We start from the raw sequence: 21,896 nt of genomic DNA on the forward strand, positions 1-21,896 counted from the left end.
ATATCTATACACATATATATATATATATATATATATATATATATATATATATATATATATCACAGAAAAGCAGCAAATCGGCTCGCTCTCAGAAATGTCACACACCGATGTTCAGATACCTGATTATTATCAATAAACAGGTATCTGAACATCGCTGTATCTGACATTCCTGAGAGCGAGCCGATTTGCTGCTTTTCTGTGAGAGATTATTTTGCCGGACTACTCCGCTGGCGTGCGCGCCACTCTCCAGGGGTCTGCTGAAGCCCGGAAGGAGTTTCGTGGTGACAGGATATATATATATATATATATATATATATATATATATATATATATATATATATATATATATATATATATATATATATATATATATATATATATATATATATATATATATATATATATATATATATATATATCCTAATATATATCCTAATATATATCCTACTGGCGATAGCCAGTTGGTGTATATAGTTAGGACCTAGTTACCATAGGAAATTCCGAACATTCTATTGGGAATAACTTTGGCGCCGATTGAGGGATCTGCCTGTAATTTTCCTTAAATTTGCCTCGCTTCGCTCCTTTCCTGAAAGCTTCGGGGGGATTCGTCAAGCGGGGGCCGAGAAAAAAGGGGGGTCCCAAAACGTGTTTTCCCCATGTTAATTTCCATAGGGACATTCTGACAAGGCTATAGCTCGAACGGCTGAACGGAATGACACCAGATTTGGCAAAATTGTAGGGACTGGTATGCCGCAGTGCCTTTTGTATGTTTGGTGAAAATCCCTCCAGTAGTTCTTGAGAAAATTGAATTTGAAATTTTTCAAATGGCATTTTCTATGGGACCTTTAGACACAGCTACAGCCCGAACGGCTGAACGGAATTACACCAAACTTGGCAGAATGGTAGCGACAGGTATGCAGTAGTGCCTTTTCTATATTTGGTGAAAATCCCTCCAGTAGTTGTTGAGAAATTGAATATGAGCAAATTATATATCTATATGCGCTCAACATTCTATTGGGAATAACTTTGGCACAGATTGAGGAACCTGTGTGTAATTTTCCAGAATTTTGGCCAGCTCCGCTCCTTCCCTGAAAGTTTCGGGAGGATTCATCAAGAGGGGGCCGAAAGGGGGGTCCCAAAACGTGTTTTCCCCATGTTAATTTCCATAGGGACCTTTAGACACAGCTACAGCCCGAACGGCTGAACGGAATTACACCAAACTTGGCAAAATGGTAGGTACAGGTATGCAGTAGTGCCTTTTCTATATTTGGGTGAAAATCCCTGCAGTAGTTGTTGAGAAAATTGAATTTGAGCAAATTATATATCTATATGCGCTCACCGTACGTGCACCGTACGCGTACGGTACGCGTACGTGCACGTACCCTTACGTGCACGACCGAGTTTGTGATTGGCTGTCAACATTCCAAACTGTCCAAACCAGGAAGTGTTGGCCACCATCTTGTTTTTCAGGAGAACTGAGGCACAAGAGAGCCCAAAACAAGAGTGGAAAACACGAAAAGGGGGCAGGATAGAGACCCTCTAGCCCTTCTCAGGGGGTCCCAAAAGGACCCCCAAGGGCAAAAAAAAGAAAAATTTCAAAAAAATCGCGGGGTACTCACACGTACGCATACGGCATGCGTACCGTGCGCGTACACCTAGATTTAAAAAAAATAAATAATAATTTTGTTTGCACTTGGTGGTCCTTCTGGGACACCCTGAGAAGGGCTAGGGGGTCAGGGGTCTCAACCCTGTCTCCTTTTCGCGTTTTCCACTCTTGTTTTGTGCTCTCTTGTGCCTCACTTCCCCTGAGAAACAAGATGGCTGCTCAGGTGGTCCCAGAAGGATAATAACATATATAAAGGTTATCCGCTAATAGAATTAGCATTTACAAAACCTTTAAAATTTATTGAAAAAAAATATAGGGACACCACCATATCACTTGGGGACACCACCATATCACTCAGGGGCACCACCACATCACTCAGTGGCACCACCACATCACTCAGTGGCACCACCACATCACTCAGGGACACCACCACATCGCTCAGGGACACCGCTACATCACTCAGGGGCACCAGTCAGGGACACCACCACATCACTCAGGGACACCACCACATCACTCAGGGGCACAACACTACATCACTCAGGGGCACCACTCAGGTGCACCACCACATCACTCGAGGGCCCCACCACATCACTCGGGGGCCCCACCACATCACTCGGGGGCCCCACCACATCACTCGGGGGCCCCACCACATCACTCGGGAGGCCCCACCACATCACTCGGGGGGCCCCACCACATCACTCGGGGGGCCCCACCACATCACTCGGGGGGCCCCACCACATCACTCGGGGGGCCCCACAACATCACTCGGGGGCACCACCACATCACTCGGGGGCACCACCACATCACTCTGGGGCACCACCACATCACTCGGGGACACCACCACTTCACTCGGGGACACCACCACTTCACTCGGGGGCACCACCACATCACTCGGGGGCACCACCACATCACTCGGGGGCACCACCACATCACTCGGGGACACCACCACATCACTCGGGGACACCACCACATCACTCGGGGACACCACCACATCACTCGGGGACACCACCACATCACTCGGGGACACCACCACATCACTCGGGGACACCACCACATCACTCGGAGACACCACCACATCACTCGGAGACACCACCACATCACTCGGAGACACCACCACATCACTCGGAGACACCACCATATCACTCGGGGACACCACCACATCACTCGGGGACACCACCACATCACTCGGGGACACCACCACATCACTCGGGGACACCACCACATCACTCAGCCCAACCACATCATCACTCAGCACCACAACAGCACTGTTCTTGCTTGCTACCAACAAGCATTGCCATAGCCAATAGGACTCGCATTAGGAAAGTGTGCTGTGGGGGTCGGCACCGGAGTTGCCTGATCCGGGGCCGCAGAGAGTCCGACATCGGGCCGGCATCAGTCTTCACGCAAGGCCGGGGCTCGGGCCTGAGTCCTGGGCCTCGCCTACCCTAGCGGCCTCTGGGCGGGCAGTAACGAACTGTGGGTTTTGCCTGCCGGGCCTGGATGGTCCTGCCTAGCCCTGCGGCGCCCTCCCGGAGCGTGGATCGGCTGGAACGGAGGTGCCGGTCTTGGGGGCCCCCTGCTACGCGAGGCCGGGGCTTTGGCCTGTGCCCCGGGCCTCGAAGACGCTGCGTAGCGGTGAGCCACCGGCCTGCCGGTCGAGACGGTAGAGCTGGGAGCAGATCCCCTGACCGACGGAGACCCTGCGGTGAGTCCGACAACGGAGGGCCCCTGGGGAGGAGAGTTACGGCCGACATCCCCTGGAACCGCGGGGGCCTGGGGGCAGGGCTATCGAGTCTCGGGCCTCCACTGCACCTAACCACCGGTCTGGCACTGGAACGGACCCCTTTGTGGCATCTTGGGTCTGACTGTGGGACAAGGTGGAGATAGACCGGGCGTTGTCGCAGCCCCCACGTGGTCCCCGAAGGCCCGCTGAGACCTAGCTTGGAGGGAGATCCCACATTGGCACTGGTGACGCCGAGGCCGAGGCCGCAGGGCTTGTGGCGCGAGAGGAAGGTGCGCTGCCAGACGGAGTGGAGCTAGGGGACTGGACAGTGGCCAGTCAGTGAGGGAGCAGACCGCTGATCAGTGGGGCATCCCGGCCCCATAGGCCATTGGGGGACGGAGTGGCAGATCATCAGCCCGGCTCCTACGTTGCTCCCAGAGTGAACTGCAGAGCTTCCAAGAGGGAAATTTCGGTGGCTAGCATGTCAAATAACAGAGGGAATCGGAAGGGAGATCGCACGTTGCCGGAGATGTTGCACCGGAGCGCTGCGAGACAGGACCGGGGTCAGCCATCCCCACCCCACCCGAGTACCGCCCAAGGAGCGAATGGAGGAGAACCCCCGGTCACGAGGTCCTTCCTGGAGTCCCTCTTCAGCTCATTGAGGGACGACTTTCAGACGCTCAAACAGGAGGTCGCAGGTGAGGTCCGAGAGATACGGAGGGAAGTGGACGGTTTAGGTGACAGAGTGTCCACGGTGGAAGACGCGGGCCATGCCAGGGACGAGGAAATCGCGCAATTGCAGCAGGAGGTCATCCGACTCCGGGAACAGCACCTTGACCTGAAAACGCACACGGAGGACCTTGAAAATCGCTCCAGGAGAAACAACATCCGCGTCCGGGGCATTCCGTCCCGAGAAGAGGGGGAGGATGTGGCGGCCTACCTTGGCGAGCTGTTCAGAGAGGTGCTGGGGGAACCGGCTGATTTCACTATCCGAATTGACAGAGCACACAGGGTGGGCCTGCAACGCCGGACTTCTGCGCCTCCGCCCGATATCTTGGCTTTCCTGCCGGACTATCCCTTGAAGGAACGAATCCTGAGGGAGGCTCGGAGGAGACCCTCCCTGGAGTTCAGAGGCCATCGGGTAGCGCTCTATCAAGACCTAGCGGCGTCCACTCTGCAAAAGCGCAAAGCTTTTAAAATTGCGACCGACTTTCTCAGGGAGCATGGCACTCAGTATTCCTGGGGACATCCCTTCCGGCTCATCGTTAGGTGGAATGGGACCTTGCACCAGTTGCGTTCTCTTCAGGATACGTGTGGTGTGTTGGGGATTACTGCCACTGAGGACGGAGCTCACACGCCACACAGGAGCCGTATCACCAGAGACGGATGGCAGACAATCCCCGGCCGACGATCGTCTGCTCCCATGACGGAGCCGGGTTCTCCTGCGGCCCAGGCGGAGTCGGGCCCAGCAGTGCAGGACGAAAATGGAACTGCCAGTGCAACGGAGGTGGCGCTCACAGCTTAAGTGAACTCCGGGGGGAGATCGACATCGATATGATGGAGCTGCAGGTTTGAGGGTTCTGGGGGGGGTGGGGGGAGCGGAGGGGTGCGAGGTGGCTGGACGTCCACTTTTTTTTGACTTTCCGCAGGCTTGTCCGATAAGGACCGGACTGGGACAATGGGTCTACAGTTTTTTGGGGGGGAGGAGGGAGGGGTGTTTGAAGTTGTTGATCTGGTCTCAGTTGTGGGAGGGGACTGGATGAAGGAGGGTGGGTGGGGAGACCGGGGTTCAGTTGGGGGGGTTCAGGGGAGTTGGGGGGGTTGGGGTAGGAGGGGGGGATCCGGGAGTTGGCAGTGGGGAGGGGGGGTCGTCCAGTGCACAATGAGGTTTCTGGTTACCTTGGCAGTGTCCGTACATTTTGGGTTGCTTCCTCTGAGCTACAGCGCCTATGGCTTGACTTGTCTTCGTGGCTTCCGTGTGACTTGGGGGGGCAGGGGGCATTTGGTGCGATGCATTTCGAGGGCGGTGGGTCGGTGGCTGGATGGTGTGCTCACTGGTTTGCATGGCACGGACTGCTTCTCATGCCTCTGTGTGTTGCTTTATGCTCTACTGCGCCCTGTGCCGTGTTTGGCCTTTGTCCTCCCAATCTGGCTGACGGGGGACCCTGCTGCTTTTTGCTCCACTGTTGTCCATGCCTCCCACCACATGTAAGGTGGTGACCCTGAATGTTCGGGGTTTGAATAATCCTGTCAAGAGGCGGGCAGTCCTCTCGCTCTTAGAGAACACACAGGCAGACATTTGTCTCTTACAGGAGACGCACTTGCTTTCACAGGACACACACAGACTCAAGTCCCACAAGTTCCCTACACAATTTTTTTCCTCTTGCACCGCTAAAACGGCCGGGGTGGCGATTCTGGTGGCGCGCCACTTCAAAGGGGAAATTCTTCACAAATTCACTGAACAAAAGGGTCGACTGCTGGCTTATCGGTTTAGGATAGGGGGTCTTCCGTTTACAATCGGGTCCTTATACAGTCCCAATGAGCGGCAGGACCGCTTTCTGCAGGCGGCGATCGAAGAGGTCTCTGCTACGCAAGATAGGCATATCATACTCGGGGGGGACTTTAATATTGTCTTTGACTCCGCACTGGATAGGTCGGCGCAGCGCTCCCCCCAGGTCGGGGAACTCTCTGCGGACCGCAGAGCTCAGCTCGCGGAGGTGGACCTCCTTGACTTATGGAGACAGCTACACCCGAATGATAGGGATTATTTATATTTCTCCCACGCGCACAAGACGTATGCGCGGTTAGACTACCTTTTGGTTACCTCCCCAGTAAAGGCGCTAGCCTCGGGAGCGGAGATGGGGGTGATCTCCCTTTCGGACCATGCTCCTGTTGAGGTTCTGCTTGATATGCCTCCGACGGCCCCTCGCCCTCGGACATGGCGCCTTCGTGACACGCTGTTGCACAGGAAGGAGGTAGTGGCTCGCATTGAGACGGTGATTAAAGAATTTCAGTCTCATAATGACAACACTGACACTAGTCGGGCTACGCAGTGGGCGGCCTTGAAGGCGGTTGTCAGAGGGGAATTCATTGCGATCTCATCGGCAGAGAATAGGGCGCGGCAGGCCAAAAGAGAGGAACTTACAGATCGGGTGAGAGAGCTGAAACAGATCCACCGCAGGACGGGGGCTCCTCGAATTTGGCGGCAGCTCAAGGAGGCCCGGAAGCTTCTGACAGCCCTGGATTTTGACCGGGCCGAGTATGCAGCGTTACGGCTGCGGCACACCTTTTACACCGGTGGGGACCGGTGTGGCCGGTTATTGGCAAATAGGCTCCGAGCGGCGAGGCAATCTCAGCTTGTCAAAGGAATCACTGACCCATCGGGGCGACTGGAGACTGATGACGCGCAGATTGCGGCTGTCTTCCGCGGGTTTTATGAAGATCTCTATTCAGGAACTCCCCCGAATGAGGAGGCCCTGGATGCATATTTGGGCTCGGTTGACTTGCCCTCCCTAGAGCCGGTACAGGCGGACCACTTAGACAGAGATATCCGGGTTGAGGAGGTGATCTCCGCTATTGCCAGACTCAAGCATGGTAAGGCACCAGGGCCGGACGGCTACATTGCACTATTTTACAAAACGTTCTGCACTACGCTGGCTCCCATCCTGACGCGTCTGTTCAACTCCTTTGCGGAGCATGGGGCCATTCCACCTGATCTGCTTCGAGCCACCATCTCGGTAATCCCTAAGCCCGGTAAAGATCCGACAAAGTGCGGATCGTATAGGCCCATCTCCCTTTTGGATATTGACCTGAAGTTATATACAGGGATTCTAGCAGCTAGACTGGCTCTCCACCTACCCGGACTGGTCGATCCCGATCAAGCGGGTTTTGTCCCCGGACGACAGACGGTGGACAATACGAAACGTGTAGTCCATTTGCTGGAGAAAGCATCTCGGATTCCTGGGGAGCGGATGCTGTTAGCAGTGGATGCGGAGAAGGCATTTGACCGCGTCCACTGGCCTTACCTGGAACGAGTGCTGCTTAAAGCGGGTATCGGAGAGAAATTCCGCTCCATGATTCTCAATTGCTACAATCGCCTGTCAGCGGTGGTCCGGGTCAATGGGTGTGCCTCAGCCTCTTTTAGTATTGAACGGGGCACCAGGCAGGGCTGCCCGCTCTCGCCTCTGCTTTTCGCGCTGTACATGGAGCCATTGGCCCAGCGGATGCGGGATAACCCAATGGTGACTGGCATCCGAATGGGGGGCTTTGAACACGCTATTAGCCTCTACGCTGACGATGTTATTTTGACCATTGACCGGCCTCGCGTGGCCCTGCCTGCGTGTATGGAGGAATTGGCCTCTTTTGGCATCGTGTCCGGGTTCAAGATGAACATGGGGAAATCGGTGGCGCTGGATGTCTCCCTCGAACCGGACACTAGGTCGTATCTGCAGCAGCGGTTCCCTATGCTCTGGTCCTCGGGAGCGGTGCCGTATCTGGGGATCCAGATTGCCCCTACCTTGCCGGCCATGGTGTCAGCGAACTACCGGATTCTAGGTGCCAAGATTAGGGAGGAGTTGAGCCGGTGGAACCGAGGCATTCTTTCCTGGCTTGGCAGGATAGCTGCTGTCAAGATGACGGTGTTGCCTCAGGTACTATACCTTTTTCGGCCCCTGCCGCTCCAACCACCAGTGGGATGGATCTCACAGCTCCAGGCGGACGTATCTCGGTTTATCTGGCAGGGTAAGAAGCCTAGGATGCGTCGAGCCCTCTCGTTGCTGGCCCCAGAGGCTGGTGGGTTGGGTATCCCTGACTTCCGCAAGTACTTTCAAGCTGCTCAATTGCGCTACCTTGTAGAGTGGAGTAAATGGGAATCTGACAAGCATTGGCTTTTTCAGGATCAGTCGGTAGCGGGGAGGCCCTTGCAGGAGATCCCTTTCCTGCGTCGCCCACACCGGCCTAAAAACCTCTACGCCTCCTTTGTCACGAGAGTGCCTCTGCGAGTGTGGGACGCTACTGGCGTTCTGCGCGGTCTTACCACGTTTCCGTCTCCACTCACCCCGCTGGTGGACAACCCGGACTTCACCCCGGGGATGGAAAAGGGGGCTTTTACGGAATGGCGTCAGGCGGGATGTAGGGCCTTATGTCACCTATATGGCCCGGAGGGGGTTCACCCCTTTCTCCAACTCCGTCAAGAGTTTTCGCTTCCGGAGACGGAGCGCCTTCATTATATGCAGGCTCGCCACTGGGCTCTTCAGCCGCAGGTGAGAGGAGCGGCCGACCGGCCTTTTCTCCCCTATGAACATTGGCTCATGACGCGGACTTCGGACTCCAAACTGATCTCTGATTTGTATAAACTACTGCAGCCACCAGCGACACACCTTTATCACCCCGGGAGGGAGCGATGGGAACGGGAGTTGGGGAGGACACTAAGCCATAAAGAATGGGAACACATATCATACAGAGCGAGGCATTCAGCTTATCACATGGGGCTCACAGATACACTAACGAAAGTTTCTACCTACTGGTATTACACGCCTGAACGAGTGCGAGAGTTTGATCGCAGTAAGGATGATACATGCTGGAGAGGATGTGGGCTCCGAGGTACTCTCACTCACATACTTTGGGACTGCCCGCTTCTGGAGCCTTACTGGAGGGAAGTGCTGGATGAAATTGATTCTAGCTTCGAAATTGAACTGCCCCGCTTCCCTGCCTACACTCTGTTGGGGCTTCCGAACGATCTAATGTACCCCCTTCGATCTCGCAGGGGCAGACAGATAGCGATAGCCTTGGGTTCCGCTGTCCAGAACATTTTAATACACTGGCACACGGCCACGATCCCGTCTATCACTGGCTGGCTTCACAGATTGTGGCACGTGTTGGGTATGGAGAAAATGTCTCTTACAGTGGCGGGGGATGTGGATCAGTTTAGAGAACTCTGGCAGCCCTTTCACTCCCTGTTGCTTACTGAATTTCGGGAGCTCACCTGTCCCAAGTATCTCCGCCTTCTCAGGCTCCCGATTCCGGAGGGCTCCGTTTCATGATCTCCCTATGGACTGGTCATCTTTGATACTGAGGCTCTGATGTGTGTCGCGATTCAGGAACTGTGCACTGGACGAGGGGTGGGGAGAGGGGTGGGCGAGGGGTGGTTGGGAGTTGGGGGGGCAGTTTGGGGGGGGGGGTTGTTGAAAATGTCATGGCACATTGAGGCGACATTTGTCTTCTGCTATTGAGTGATCAGACTTCACAGGGTGTTACTTGTTGCTGCCGCTTTTGAACTCTGGCACTGCGCCCTGCTATGTCTTTTGTATCATTTGTCTGTCTTTATGTGTCGTGCTGAATAAAATACTTTAAACCTAAAGAACCAGCAGTATGCAAAGCAGTAACTCCAAAAATGAAGCAAAAGTATAAGCATTCCTCAAAGAACACTGCTTACATCCAGGGGTCAGTGCCAGCTGATTCCATTATCACAACAACGGCTAGGGAAAGGGCCAATGTACCCACAAATGCCGGACAACCTCCAGACAAGGAGAGTAGAAGGATGGACCTTGTAGGGAGAAAGGTGGAACGGAGTGCGGCAATTCAATGGCTCATCGCAAACTCAAACGGCCTAATCAACAGGCAGGCATACCAGCACTGGGAGGAAGTGGGACAACTCCTGAAGCATCTACCAGACCAGTACCAACAAAGGGCAGCTTACCTGGGAGAAGAAGGCAAGAACATGGCAAATACATGTTTTATATCGGCCTTGGATGCTGCGGACACGTCGAGCAGACAAATGATGATCGGAGTGACCGAGAGGAGACACGCATGGCTTAGAATATCAGGTTTCAAGCCAGAACAGAACAACATCCTGAACGGACCTTTTAACGGTGAACAACTGTTTGGTACACCAGTTGACGACAAGTTAACCCAGCTCGAAAAAAGGACAACGAAAAAGCCAGGTCAATGGAGGGCACTGCAGTTCAGAGGGATGAGAAAGGGGTACACCCGCTAGAAGACCAGGTAGTAGGGGTGGCAATGTGTCTACTACATAGCACCAAACGTTCCAGAAAAGCTACCAAGGGAACAACCAGGGCCAGCAACAGCAGGATGGGCAGAACTGGCAGTACCAGCCCCGGGGCCAGTCCTTTCGAGGGCGCTCAAACGGACGGTGCCAGACACTGAAAGGAGGCCAGCAGCCTACCCCCAAGTGACTTCAAAATAAAGCAAACGCCCACCCTTACAATACCTCAGGGTGGGCGGAAGGACATATAAAAAGACAAGGACCAGGCGTACTGCAACAAACTACCTCAAACACACAACACCAGTAGGAGGAAGAATAAGAGACTTCATCCAGGAATGGAGGAAGGTCACAACAGACAAATGGATACTAAACATCATACAATACGGATACTGTATGAAGCTACAAATACAACCTCCAAACAGAAAACCAAGAAACAAGGCACACTCAGCAAAAACGTTCGCTCTTGCGACTAGAGGCGCAGGAACTGCTCAGCAAGGAGGCGATGGAGGCGATGGAGATCATGCCGCACAACCAAAGGAACAAGGGGGGTTTACTCCACTTACTTCCTGGCAAAGGTGGACGAAACACTAAGACCTATTCTAGATCTAATGTTCTTGAGAAAATTCATAAGGACTCAAAGTTTCAAAATGACTTCCCTACCTGAGGTAATACCACAAATTACATGGCAACTATAGATTTAAAGGACGCGTACTTGCACATCCCCATCAAACGTCTACTAAGGTTTGTGATCAACCAAATTCATTACGAGTTCACAGTACTGGCATTCGGGCTCAAAGCCGCACCAAGGGTGTTTACAATATGCCTAGCAGCTGTCGCAGCACACCTATGAAGGCAAGGAATACATGTATACCCTTATCTCGATGACTGGCTTGTAAAGGCAAGTTCGTACAGTCACTGCAAACAACACATCAGCAGGTCGTACAAACACTGACCCAACTGGGTTTCTCTATCCATTGGAAAAAATAGTCAACAGAACCAGAGCAGATCAAGATATTCTTAGGGGCGGAGATCGACACTATACAGGCCAAAGTGTTCCCTCACAGGAAGAGAACATTGGCGATACTGAAGGAAACACGTCTTTACCGCAAGGGGCAAGTTCTGACAGTGAGGACGATGAGCAAGCTGATGGGAATGATGGCGTCATGCATTCACCTGGTCCCAAATATTTGACTCAGCATGAGACCATTCCAGGAATCGATACAGCAGCAGCAATGGTCACAGGCAACAGGGGGTTGGGAAGATAGAGTGGTTGTCGCACACGCAGTTCATCAGGAAATAGCGTGGTGGAACAAGAAAAATATATCACAGGGGAAGCCATTCACACAACCAACTCCAACAGTGACCATCACGATGGATGCCTCCCAGCTGGGCTGGGGCGTGCACATGAACAAACTCAAGGTGAGAGGACTATGGTCGCAGTAAGATGCGGTCAAACACATCAACTACCTAGAACTAAAAACGGTATTCCTAGCCTTAAAAGCCTTTCAGTAGGAGCTGTACGGAAACAGGGTGTTGATCCAAACAGACAACACAACCATGTTCTACATCAACAAACAAGGAGGAACACTATCCGTAGCACTATCAGGGCTAGCTCATGCAATATGGACAGGGGCCATTCCACTAGAAATAGACATACTAGCAATACATCTCCCAGGGAAGGACAATGTGGAAGCAGACAGACTCAGCAGGCAGACGTCCGCATCCCACGAATGGGAGATCGACAGAAAGTATTCCCTAAGTGGGGTACACCGCAAAGAGACCTATGTGCAACACACCAAAATGCAAAATGCCAACACTTCACACCCAGACAACCAGACCATTGGTCACAAGGGAATGCGCTATGGATAAGTTGGTCAAAGACATTTGCATGCGCTTTTCCCCCGATACCACTGATACACAGGGTACTCAGCAAATGCAGGATCAGCAACATGTCGCTGATACTAATAGCACCTCAATGGGCCAGATAGTCATGGTTCTCACAAATAGTAGCAGTGGCGCAGGCACCAGCACACAGATTCCCCAAAAGAAGGGACCTGTTAACAATGCAGAATGGAAGGGTGCTACACCCAGAGCCAGAGAGCCTCAGCCTAGCGGCATGGCTCCTGAAAACCTAGAGTTTGCACACCTCAAATTACCGACGAGCACAATGGCAGTGCTCAGGAAGGCAAGAAGACCTACCACAAGGAAATACTACGTAGCAAAGTGGAAAAGATTCTCTGAATGGTTCATTAGGGAGAAACTTCAAAGGAAAATCACAAAGGAATCAACAGTATTAAAATACTTAACAAATCTACTGCAAAGTAAACTAAGATACACATCCCTAAGGGTGCACTTAGCGGCGATAGTGGCTTACACAAGAGGAGAAACTGGGAAAAGTTTCTTCACCTCCCTAGTAGTAAAAAGATTTCTAGAAGGAGCAAAGAGAATAGCACCTCCAAACAGAATGCCAGCACGGGCACGTAACCTCAACGTAGTGCTAACTCAATTGATGAAGGCACAATCTGAGCCAATTCACAAGGCTACACTGCACATGCTCACGCTAAAGACGGCCTTCTTAGTGGCTATCACAACACTACAAAGAGTAAGTGAGTTGCCAGCGCTAACACTTCAAGAGCCCTACCTGCATATGCACAGTGATAGGCTTGTAATGAGAACAGACCCACACTTCATGACAAAGGTGGTGTTTCGGTTCCACATCAATCAAACAATTCAAATACCTAGTTTTTTCCAAAAACCAACCACAAGCACAGAAAGGGCGTTGCTCACACTGGACGCTAGGAGGACAGTGATGCACTATATAGAAAGGACAAAGGAGTGCAGAAAGACAAAGCAGCTCTTTGTTTCCTTCGCCAGCAGTTTTTTGGGACGACCAGTTACCAAAAATACCATTGCACAGTGGATTGCACAAACCATACAACTATGCCACTAGCAAGCAGGACAACTGTTACACGGAGCAGCTCATGCTCACTCAACAAGGAAGAAAGGAAGAACTATTGCTTTTCTACCTAACACACCAATACAAGACATTTGCCAAGCTGCAACACTGTCTTCAGTGCACAAGTTCACTAAGCACTACTTTGTAGATATCCAAATGAACAAAGAAGCGCAAGTGGGACAGAAGGTCTTACAACACATATTCAGTAACCAGCGCTCATCTTAGACCCAACCACCACAATAAGGACAAACCGTTACAAAGTCTATGCACAGCATAGTAAATCCAGAAAGATTCATGCTGCAAAACGTATAGTTTCTTACCCGTCGGTGTAGTTTTGCAGCTTGAAGACTTTCTGGATTCACTAGCGAACCCACCCTTCTCCGCCAGAAAGTGGAGACCAGAGGAAAGGGATTAAACCTGAAAAAGACTTTAGAAAATAAGAGGCAAAACAAAAATAACACAAGACCAGAAAAAATAATCCGAAGATGGCGACCAAAGGTGGGAGCTTCCGGAGGAAACCCGTCGATGTCATGAAGGACACACAACGGTGGTATGTTTACGCCCACCCGGGCCACGAAAAAAAGAGCAAAAAGACTACAATTCTCGAGCCAACCACTACGTAGCGGAATAATGCACAGCATAGTGAATCCAGAAAGTCTCCAAGCTGCAAAACTACACTGACAGGTAAGAAATGATGTGATATATTACATCTTATATTACTCTTATGGCCATAGCTGCCAGAACAATTTATGCCACAGCTTCCTTCTGCAACATCCTGCCTTAGTTGACTGGACTACATTAGCACTTATGGGTGGAGATGCTCACAGTGGTTGTGGGCCAGCTTTCCAGGGTGTTCCGTCCGTATAGTCTACCTTATAAGTAAAATTTGCCTAATTGCTGTGGCATACCTTCAGAAATTACATCTTTCAGCATGATTTGTACCATCTTTGCTGGATTTATATATTTGTCTATTGATTCTTACTTTGGACCCTTTGCAGCATTGTAATGTCAATACAGTATCTCCAGGAAGAGAAAATGTCTAGTTGTGCACAGTGGCGGCTGCTAGGAACCAGAAGTGGTGAGGCAGCGTGTCAGGGGGGGGGGGGGGGGGAGAAGGGGATTGAAAAGAAAAAAGAAAAGATCACTTGGCTGTATATGGCCACCACCTGTCCTCCGTCCTCTTCTGTTCCTGACTCCTGGCAGCACACAGGCTCCCAGATTCTTCTAAGCCAATCACAACGCTGCTGTAACAGTATTACCAGTATGACAGCGTGATTGGTCTGAGCGGCCTGGTTTGGTGCTCAGAAAGTGCCTGGGACTGTTCTCCACCCGGCTGTGCAAAATAGCCGAGTGAAAAAATGCTAAGTGCTCATAACCGTTTGGCCGTCCTAAGACAGCCGGCCAAACCGTCATGCTCACTCATGGTGCCCACCACTCCTCCTACCTTCTGGCTGCTGCTGTCAGTCTGGATAGCACAGCCCCGCTCCGCCCTGGTTCAGTACTGAAAAATTAAATTGCAATAACATTGTGTTATTCTTTTATTCTTTCTGGACTGCTCAGAGAGCATTGGGGTGACGCTCCTCTGCCTTAACGGAGGAGCTGCTGCTGGTTGCGTACTCCCGATATTAAGTAGACCGCTGTTATGATCATTTTCTCCTCTCGTAATTGTGGCAAAATGTAGTTCTTGTCACATTGTGGTAGTAGTCCTTTGGTAGGTTTGTTCATATGTCTGGTAAGCTTTTTGTGCGAGCGTTTCTTTTGTAAAAACAAAAGCTTAGAACTCAGTAAACTACACGTGCTTAATCCAACCGCTTTGTTTTGCAGTACCTGGCCTTGTGCCAACAGGCTCTTTGAAAGGGACTCCATTCGAGGACAAGATTTTTCTGAACTGGAAAGAACCACTGGAGCCGAACGGTATCATCACTCAGTACGAGGTAAAATACATATTAATAGTAGGTCTTGTCATTCTTTGTTAGCCCCTAGACTGTAAGAATGGCGCGAGTTTAAGTAAATTTTAAGGAGCACAATATTTTATACTGCTAGAGGGCGGTTGGATTACTCTAACGGTAAAAACCCATTTGTTACCAAGAACGTTAGTACCCACGTATTTCTTAAGAGAGATTAAGTGCAATAAGTTTCCTGTATTGATTTTCAAGCAAGTGTATGTTCTCCTTGCAAGGTTTTCAGGTGCTCTTGAAATAAAATGTGCTGTCAATCGCCTAGCTGTGGGTGCCATAAAATTAGCATAGTGCAGTGTACAGGCAAAAGGTAGCCTAGCGGGCATGTTTAAAAACAAACCGTCAAAGAAGTCCGATCAAAGTGGGATTTTTGGCTTATAAAATACACTTGAACAGAGTGTACTATGAATTGAAATAAAGAAAACTGACGCTACTAAGATAGTTGTTCCTTTTTCAAAGGTTTCCGTTGATTGGATTGATAAACAGGGAGGTTTGTGAATTTAAGGAAAGTTAGAATATTTCTGAAATAACTTTCCTCCATCTTTGTTGTAAATTTTATTCATCAGGATAGAACACAATGAATTCCTTTTGTCATGTGTACTTCCTCTATTCTCCCAAAGAGTGCCACGTCAGAGTGTCGAGAACATCCTTACCTCCACCTGCGGTCACACTGGGACCAACTTACTGCGCATGCCACTGACCACCCCCCCATATGAGTTTCACTTTGGACAACATAAAGACATATTCTTTGCATTTTTTTTAATCACGTTTCACATGCTCATGTGGATTTATACTTGACCAGTTAGATGTATCTATATATTTTTAACACCACCTTGAAATTTGCAATGCACTGGCTCAGTGTTTGTCATTTGTACATTACCAATTTATTTTCTGCTATTTATGTAATTATAGATTGGTTGATCGATTTATTTATAGCACAGACCTAGCCACAACGGAGTGGAGTGTAACATTATGACAACATCTAAATGGCTAGGTGAAAAATGAAATTGGGGTTTTAAGGCCTTTAGGATTGAAATCAGATCAGGTGTCATTCTTGGTTTCAGATTCTTGGAGACTTACATGAGAATGAAGGCCTGCTTTATTGTCTTTGTGTCTATTATTTTGAGATCAATGGTAGGCGGCTTGATTTTAGTTTGGTGTTCCTCTCACCTTCTGATGTGCGTACCTTGCATTTTAAGTTTTAAGTTTACGTTTATTCTAAAATGAATTTAAACTATACGTTTTTTTCATCTCAAAACTTTATTGTTTGGTATTATTGTTCTAAACTAATACATTTAAGCGATAAAACACCTTGAACAGTCCTGAGTAAAAAAGCACAACAAGGGCAAATTATTGAGTTTTGCTAAGCTATTTGCCCTCCAAGCCTGCCAATGGCCATGTCGTTAACTAGATTTGCTGTAATTTGGGGGTCTTCTAATCTCAGTGCAAATTTGTCACTATCGCCCGACGACACTTCTTTTTAGGTCATGCGCTACTCGCACTGTGAGGCATGCTGTAGTAGAGTATGTTGTGGAAGCCTCGCCCACTCTCCGCCTATACCTTTCATTGGCTGGTGTCATTGTCCTTTGTAAATGCTGACTTCTGATTCATTGTTAGTCCCTCCTTGTTACCGCCTTGTCGCCATTTGTTACCGCCCTTGACGACTGGGCCTTTTACTTGGCTCGGTACACGGTCTGCTTTATCTAGGGGGTCAGCATTATTTTGTTGATGGGGACAATGGCGGATGCTATTTAATTGTATTTGTATCCTGAGCGCGGCCCCCGCTTTAGGGACACCATGTTTAGTTTATTTATTTATATTTAACTTTTATGTTTAGCACGGCGTTCACTTCTAGGACACCGAGCTCCGTTTCTTTATTTTTTTACTTTCATAATGAGTGCTGCCCGTTTCAGGGACACCACGCTTTGTTTCTTCTTTTTTTAACTTTAAAACTGAGCACAGTGGCGTTAAAAGGACACCTCGCTTGGTTTCTTTTTTTAAAAAAAACATTTTTGTAGCTTTAACACTGCTCAGTGTTAAAGTAAAAAAGAAAGTAACCAAGCGCAGTGTCTTTGAAGCGGCACCGCGCTCCGTTTTAAACTTACGCAAGTTTATGCTATTGGTATTGTAGATAACCATGTCTTTTATTTGTTTTGAAAAACAAAAATAGGCATTGTCATTTACAATACCAATAGCTTAAACTCGCATAAATGCGAGACCTATTGCTTGTTGATAAAAAGTGGCCCATGCCATTCCTTAGTTCTGCTAAGTGTTTATCAAAGACATACAATATGAATTAATTTTTCAAAATTGTTGCAACAACGACTGCAACAGTTAGGGTGGTCTTTGTACGCTGTCAATGCGTGTCTAAACTTCATTGGCAGGAGCATAAAAATATGTGAAATATTGTCCCTCTGCTTGAGCCAGAGAGCCGGTATGATACATTTGCCAACTTCTTTTCAGAGAAGCCTTCACAATATAAACTGAATATTTTTTTTTCTTTTCAAATTCTCAATGTCCTGTGTAAAGGATACGGCTCTTGGCGTTTTGTTTGGCCAACTGTTCAACTTAACCTTGGCAAGTTGGTGTCTACCACAGTGCGTCAAGGTGCAGTGTGTAGAGTGCATTATTTAGACAGTTTGGCCAAGATAAATATCTGGCATAGCTTGTTGAAAGTGTAAGCCAAACAGTGGTTCTGAATGTTTGTTCCTTGCCGTATCACGTAACGGGCAGCTAGAAAGTGGGTCATGAGTTTCAGCAGTGTCTGCTGTAGAAATTAATTAAAGCCTCATTTGGGATTGGCAAGTAGAGTTAGGTAGCTGAAATATTTCCCTAAATAAGTTGTGGTGTGATTGATCTAGCTAGGGACCTAACTTCCCTGGCAAGGCTGTCAAGCCATGATCGATCAATGGAAATAACTTTACGTTTATTACTGTTAAGTAGCGGATTGACCGATGCAGGTTCCAGGTTGTTAAAGAGGCGGCTTATAGTGTAAGACCGGGAAGCCGATTTAGTCTTCAGATACGCCCAAAGTTCATTTGGGGAGGCTTAGTAAACAAGCAAAAACCCCATAGGAAGAAATATTTTCTGTATTTCTCAATTAAAGTAGCACCAATTTTCCAGCTTTTCACTTAGCACCGTTTATCGCCCCAAAAAAAAACTGACTTGCCTGCATTGACTGTTAATGTGGTTTTAAAAAAATAATTTTGTGGTCTGCTAGAGACTTTTGCAGGCCTCTTTCTGTGTAACCTAAAATTGTGACATCAGCGTATTGGACATTCGGAACAGAAAGAGTGGCTAACCGGATAGAGACCTATCGCTTCTCTTTTTAAGATCTATCAGGCTAAGAGTTTTGCGACAGCTTCTTATGGTAGCGAAATATGGGGGCATGTTACTACAGATAACTTTCAAGTAGCCAAACTCATTCCTGAAATGTTTACTAGGCGTCCCCTGGGGCATGCCTAGCCCTCCACCCCTTAACCTTCTGATTGAAAATTTGGTTGAGTGAGGAATCTTCACTGAGTCAACTGGTTTTAAAAGAGTGTATGACCCTTGACCATGCCCTCCACATGCCATGGCTCAGATATATCAAGAGCAGTTTTGTAAGGTTAGGTAGAGCTGACCTGTACACTAACCCTGAATCAGTTACCAAAAAGGATGTGGGGTTAATAAGGGAGGCTTTTAGTAGTTTAAGGAAACTTGAGAGGGAAGAGTTGGAGTTGAGAAAACCCAGCGCCCGCAACTTCCTAATGCTGAAAACATCCCCATCAGCTGAGCCTTATCTCTGGGGGCTTTTAAGCATTTATGAACGTTTTTTATTAACCAGGTTTCACCTGGACCTTTTCCATTTTTTGCTTGCTACACCAACAGGGTGTAGCAGAGGCCAGTTGTTAGCACCCTGTGGGCTGCGACGTTGAGTCTCCACAGGATCTGCTACATTTTATACAATTTTGTACATTTTATGAAGTCCTGTGGAAGACCTTTATTGCCCCGATTTTAAAGAGGATGAACTTTATAATTGCCCGTCCAGCTCTCATTTATTTCCAACTATTCCACGAAGAGTGTATTTTTTTGTTCTTGGGTATCTGAAATCTGCTATGAAGGCCAGGGCTTGCCTTCATTAATTGTTAGCATTTGTCAGGGTCAATGTTTACTCTCATGACAGACATTTCAGATAAGGTCTTGGGACCTATTCTTTCGACTGTTTAAATTTTTTACTCGAGGGACAAGCATATATGTGTTCAATTTTGTTTCTCAGGTTTTGAATTAACATGGACTATTGTGGATTGTAATTTATTTGTGATGAATTGTGTCATTATGCTTATGAATGTATTTTTTTTATAACTTTTGAGGTTGTACGTGCTGAAACCACATAAAGTTGATTGATTGGTTGGTTAATTGATTGACTGTTAATGTGGTTTAAAAAAAAAAGAATTTTGTGGGCGGGTAGAGACTTTTGCAGGCCTCTTGTAACCTAAAATTGAGACATCAGAGTATTGGACATTTGGAACAGAAAGAGTGGCTAACCGGGGTGGGTGGCTTCTCTCCACTCTGATGGCGTCTGGTAAATCTGCTATACAGAGATTTAGTAGCAGTGATGCCAGCACATACCCCTGCTTTGTCATGAAGTATGGGGATTATATGCCTGTTAGATCCATGTGTTACAGTATAATTGCTGGATGGCCATATTGGCCAACTTTGACCAAAGTATTGTGTAATCTACTACATCAGAAGCCATACAATAGTTAATGAAGTAGACAAACAGCATTTTTTGACATTCATTGTCTCTTGGGGTAGCATAGATAATGTAAGGATGTTGAGGAATGTGTTACTATTCACTCTAAATCCCATATGGGTCACTGGCATTAGATTTTCTTTTAATTCAGCCCAAGCCTCAATTTCCCTAAGCAGCATTTTTGCATTGTACTTGACATCTACGTCTAGTAGCGCAATCATTTTGTAGTTTGTGACAAACGTCAAATCACTTTTTTTGTATATTGGGACTAGTATATAGCATTTTTGATTTCTAGCTAGACATAGATGTAGTGCTTTGAGTGAATACTGATGATTTTAAAGTTAATTCGGGCTGCAATTTAAATTAAGCCACTATAAATCACTTAGAATTGGAATTATGTGAGCTGATCTTGGAAAAGGTAAGCTTCTGCATTTAGAATGGTTGGGGGGTTGCTAGTGTGTATTTCGGGAGGCCTGAGAGTGCAGTGATTGCCCTATCAAGGTGAGGCGGACTAGAGCTTCCTTTGTAGTAAGTCTCAAGGATGTATAGGTTTTGCACTGTATTAATTCAGTTTTTTTTGTAGGAATCATAGGAAAGAGGCAGTTTGGATAGATAGGTTCTTAATGTGATGTCCTATAGTAAGAATTCGGTCAGTCACTCACCTCAAAGATTTGGCAGATAGAACCAGTCTCAGGGTTGATATCAGGGTGTGAGAATTGAAGGAGCCAGTTTTAGAGCTTTCATGAGACTGTACATTCACTGTCACTTGAGAGGCATTTTGTTTACATACAGGCGGCTTAGAGCCCACCCTTTGCTTATCATTTGTTGGCTTCCTTGTCAGTCTTATTTGCTGGCTTCCATTTGGCCAGGGTTTATTGGCTTAACTAACTTTTTATCTGTGTTTCCCCCCCATCCCTGGAGCATGGACCAAGTACTGCTTCCTGGTTTATGTGGGTGTCCTTCTGCTTTCTGTCTCTGCCTATTGTATATGTTTCATTTCCAATCTTTATTTCGACCATTTGGTCATAAAAGATACACATAATTTAAAAATCACATAATTGTGTCAGATTTGATAAACATCGGTGCATGATTTAAGATCCACTTTAGACATTATTAACAATGTTAAAAATAAAGCAATTCAACAATCTACCCCGCATTTTTTAAAAGACGATTACGTATATACCACACATTTGTAAAAAATTTGGCAAGCGCAAAGACAATTGGGCCGGAAACATCACATTTTAGAATCCTATACATAGGCATATATTCCCTGCCACCCAAGTTCTTGATCAATGGGAGCAGCCAGTACTTTCTGGCTGCCATATATGCTGGGCAGAAAAAAATCACATGCAAGTCATTTTCCTCTTTGTCAACGCAAAGGGGGCAGTACTTGGTGGAAGGGACTTGCGACCAGGTACTAGAAAAGGAGCGCAAAGGCAGTGTACCGTATCTCCACTGAAGAAATAACTTTCTAGTGAGAACGGGATATATGGGATCAAAAGCCTTTTCAAATGCGTAAAGGTCCTTATTTTGCAGGAATTTAGAGGACAGGGACCCCTCTGTCTGGGTAGCTAGTGCCCTTTCCCTTTTGTGTTCATGATACAGATTCGCCAGAAATCTCTTAGAGATTCTGGGTGCTGTATCTGCTGGTTTAGTCCACAATTCGGGGAGCCCCAGATCTGTGCAGACTGACTGGATATTTTGGACCCAGGGGATACTGAGCGCCTTGGGGTGTTTTAATATTTCGACCAGTTCCGCCCTATAGTCGGCGAGATCGTCACTGCTCCAAAGCCTGCGCCAGAAGGCTATGGGTCTTAGACTTATCTCGTCGGCGAGAGGCCGTAGCCCTAGATCAAGCCTCAAAGGGAGAAGTGGGGTGCTGGGAGGAAGTGCAGTAATTTGCCTTACGAATCTG

General features: G+C 48.1%; 1 protein-coding gene across 7 annotated transcripts in view; it reads left to right on the top strand.

The window, feature by feature from the left end:
• The window catches only part of PTPRK (protein tyrosine phosphatase receptor type K), a 1,685,403-nt gene that overhangs the window by 1,169,569 nt on the left and 493,938 nt on the right, over nucleotides 1-21,896 (top strand). For all 7 annotated transcript variants that reach the window (XM_086927009.1, XM_086927007.1, XM_086927008.1 and 4 more), the window contains exon 9: nucleotides 15,113-15,222. In XM_086927009.1, the coding sequence (XP_086783135.1) occupies nucleotides 15,113-15,222 (110 nt within the window). The remainder of the gene's footprint in view (nucleotides 1-15,112; nucleotides 15,223-21,896) is intronic.

Source organism: Lissotriton vulgaris, chromosome 6, assembly GCF_964263255.1.
Source record: "Lissotriton vulgaris chromosome 6, aLisVul1.2, whole genome shotgun sequence".
NCBI classification, from domain to species: domain Eukaryota; kingdom Metazoa; phylum Chordata; class Amphibia; order Caudata; family Salamandridae; genus Lissotriton; species Lissotriton vulgaris.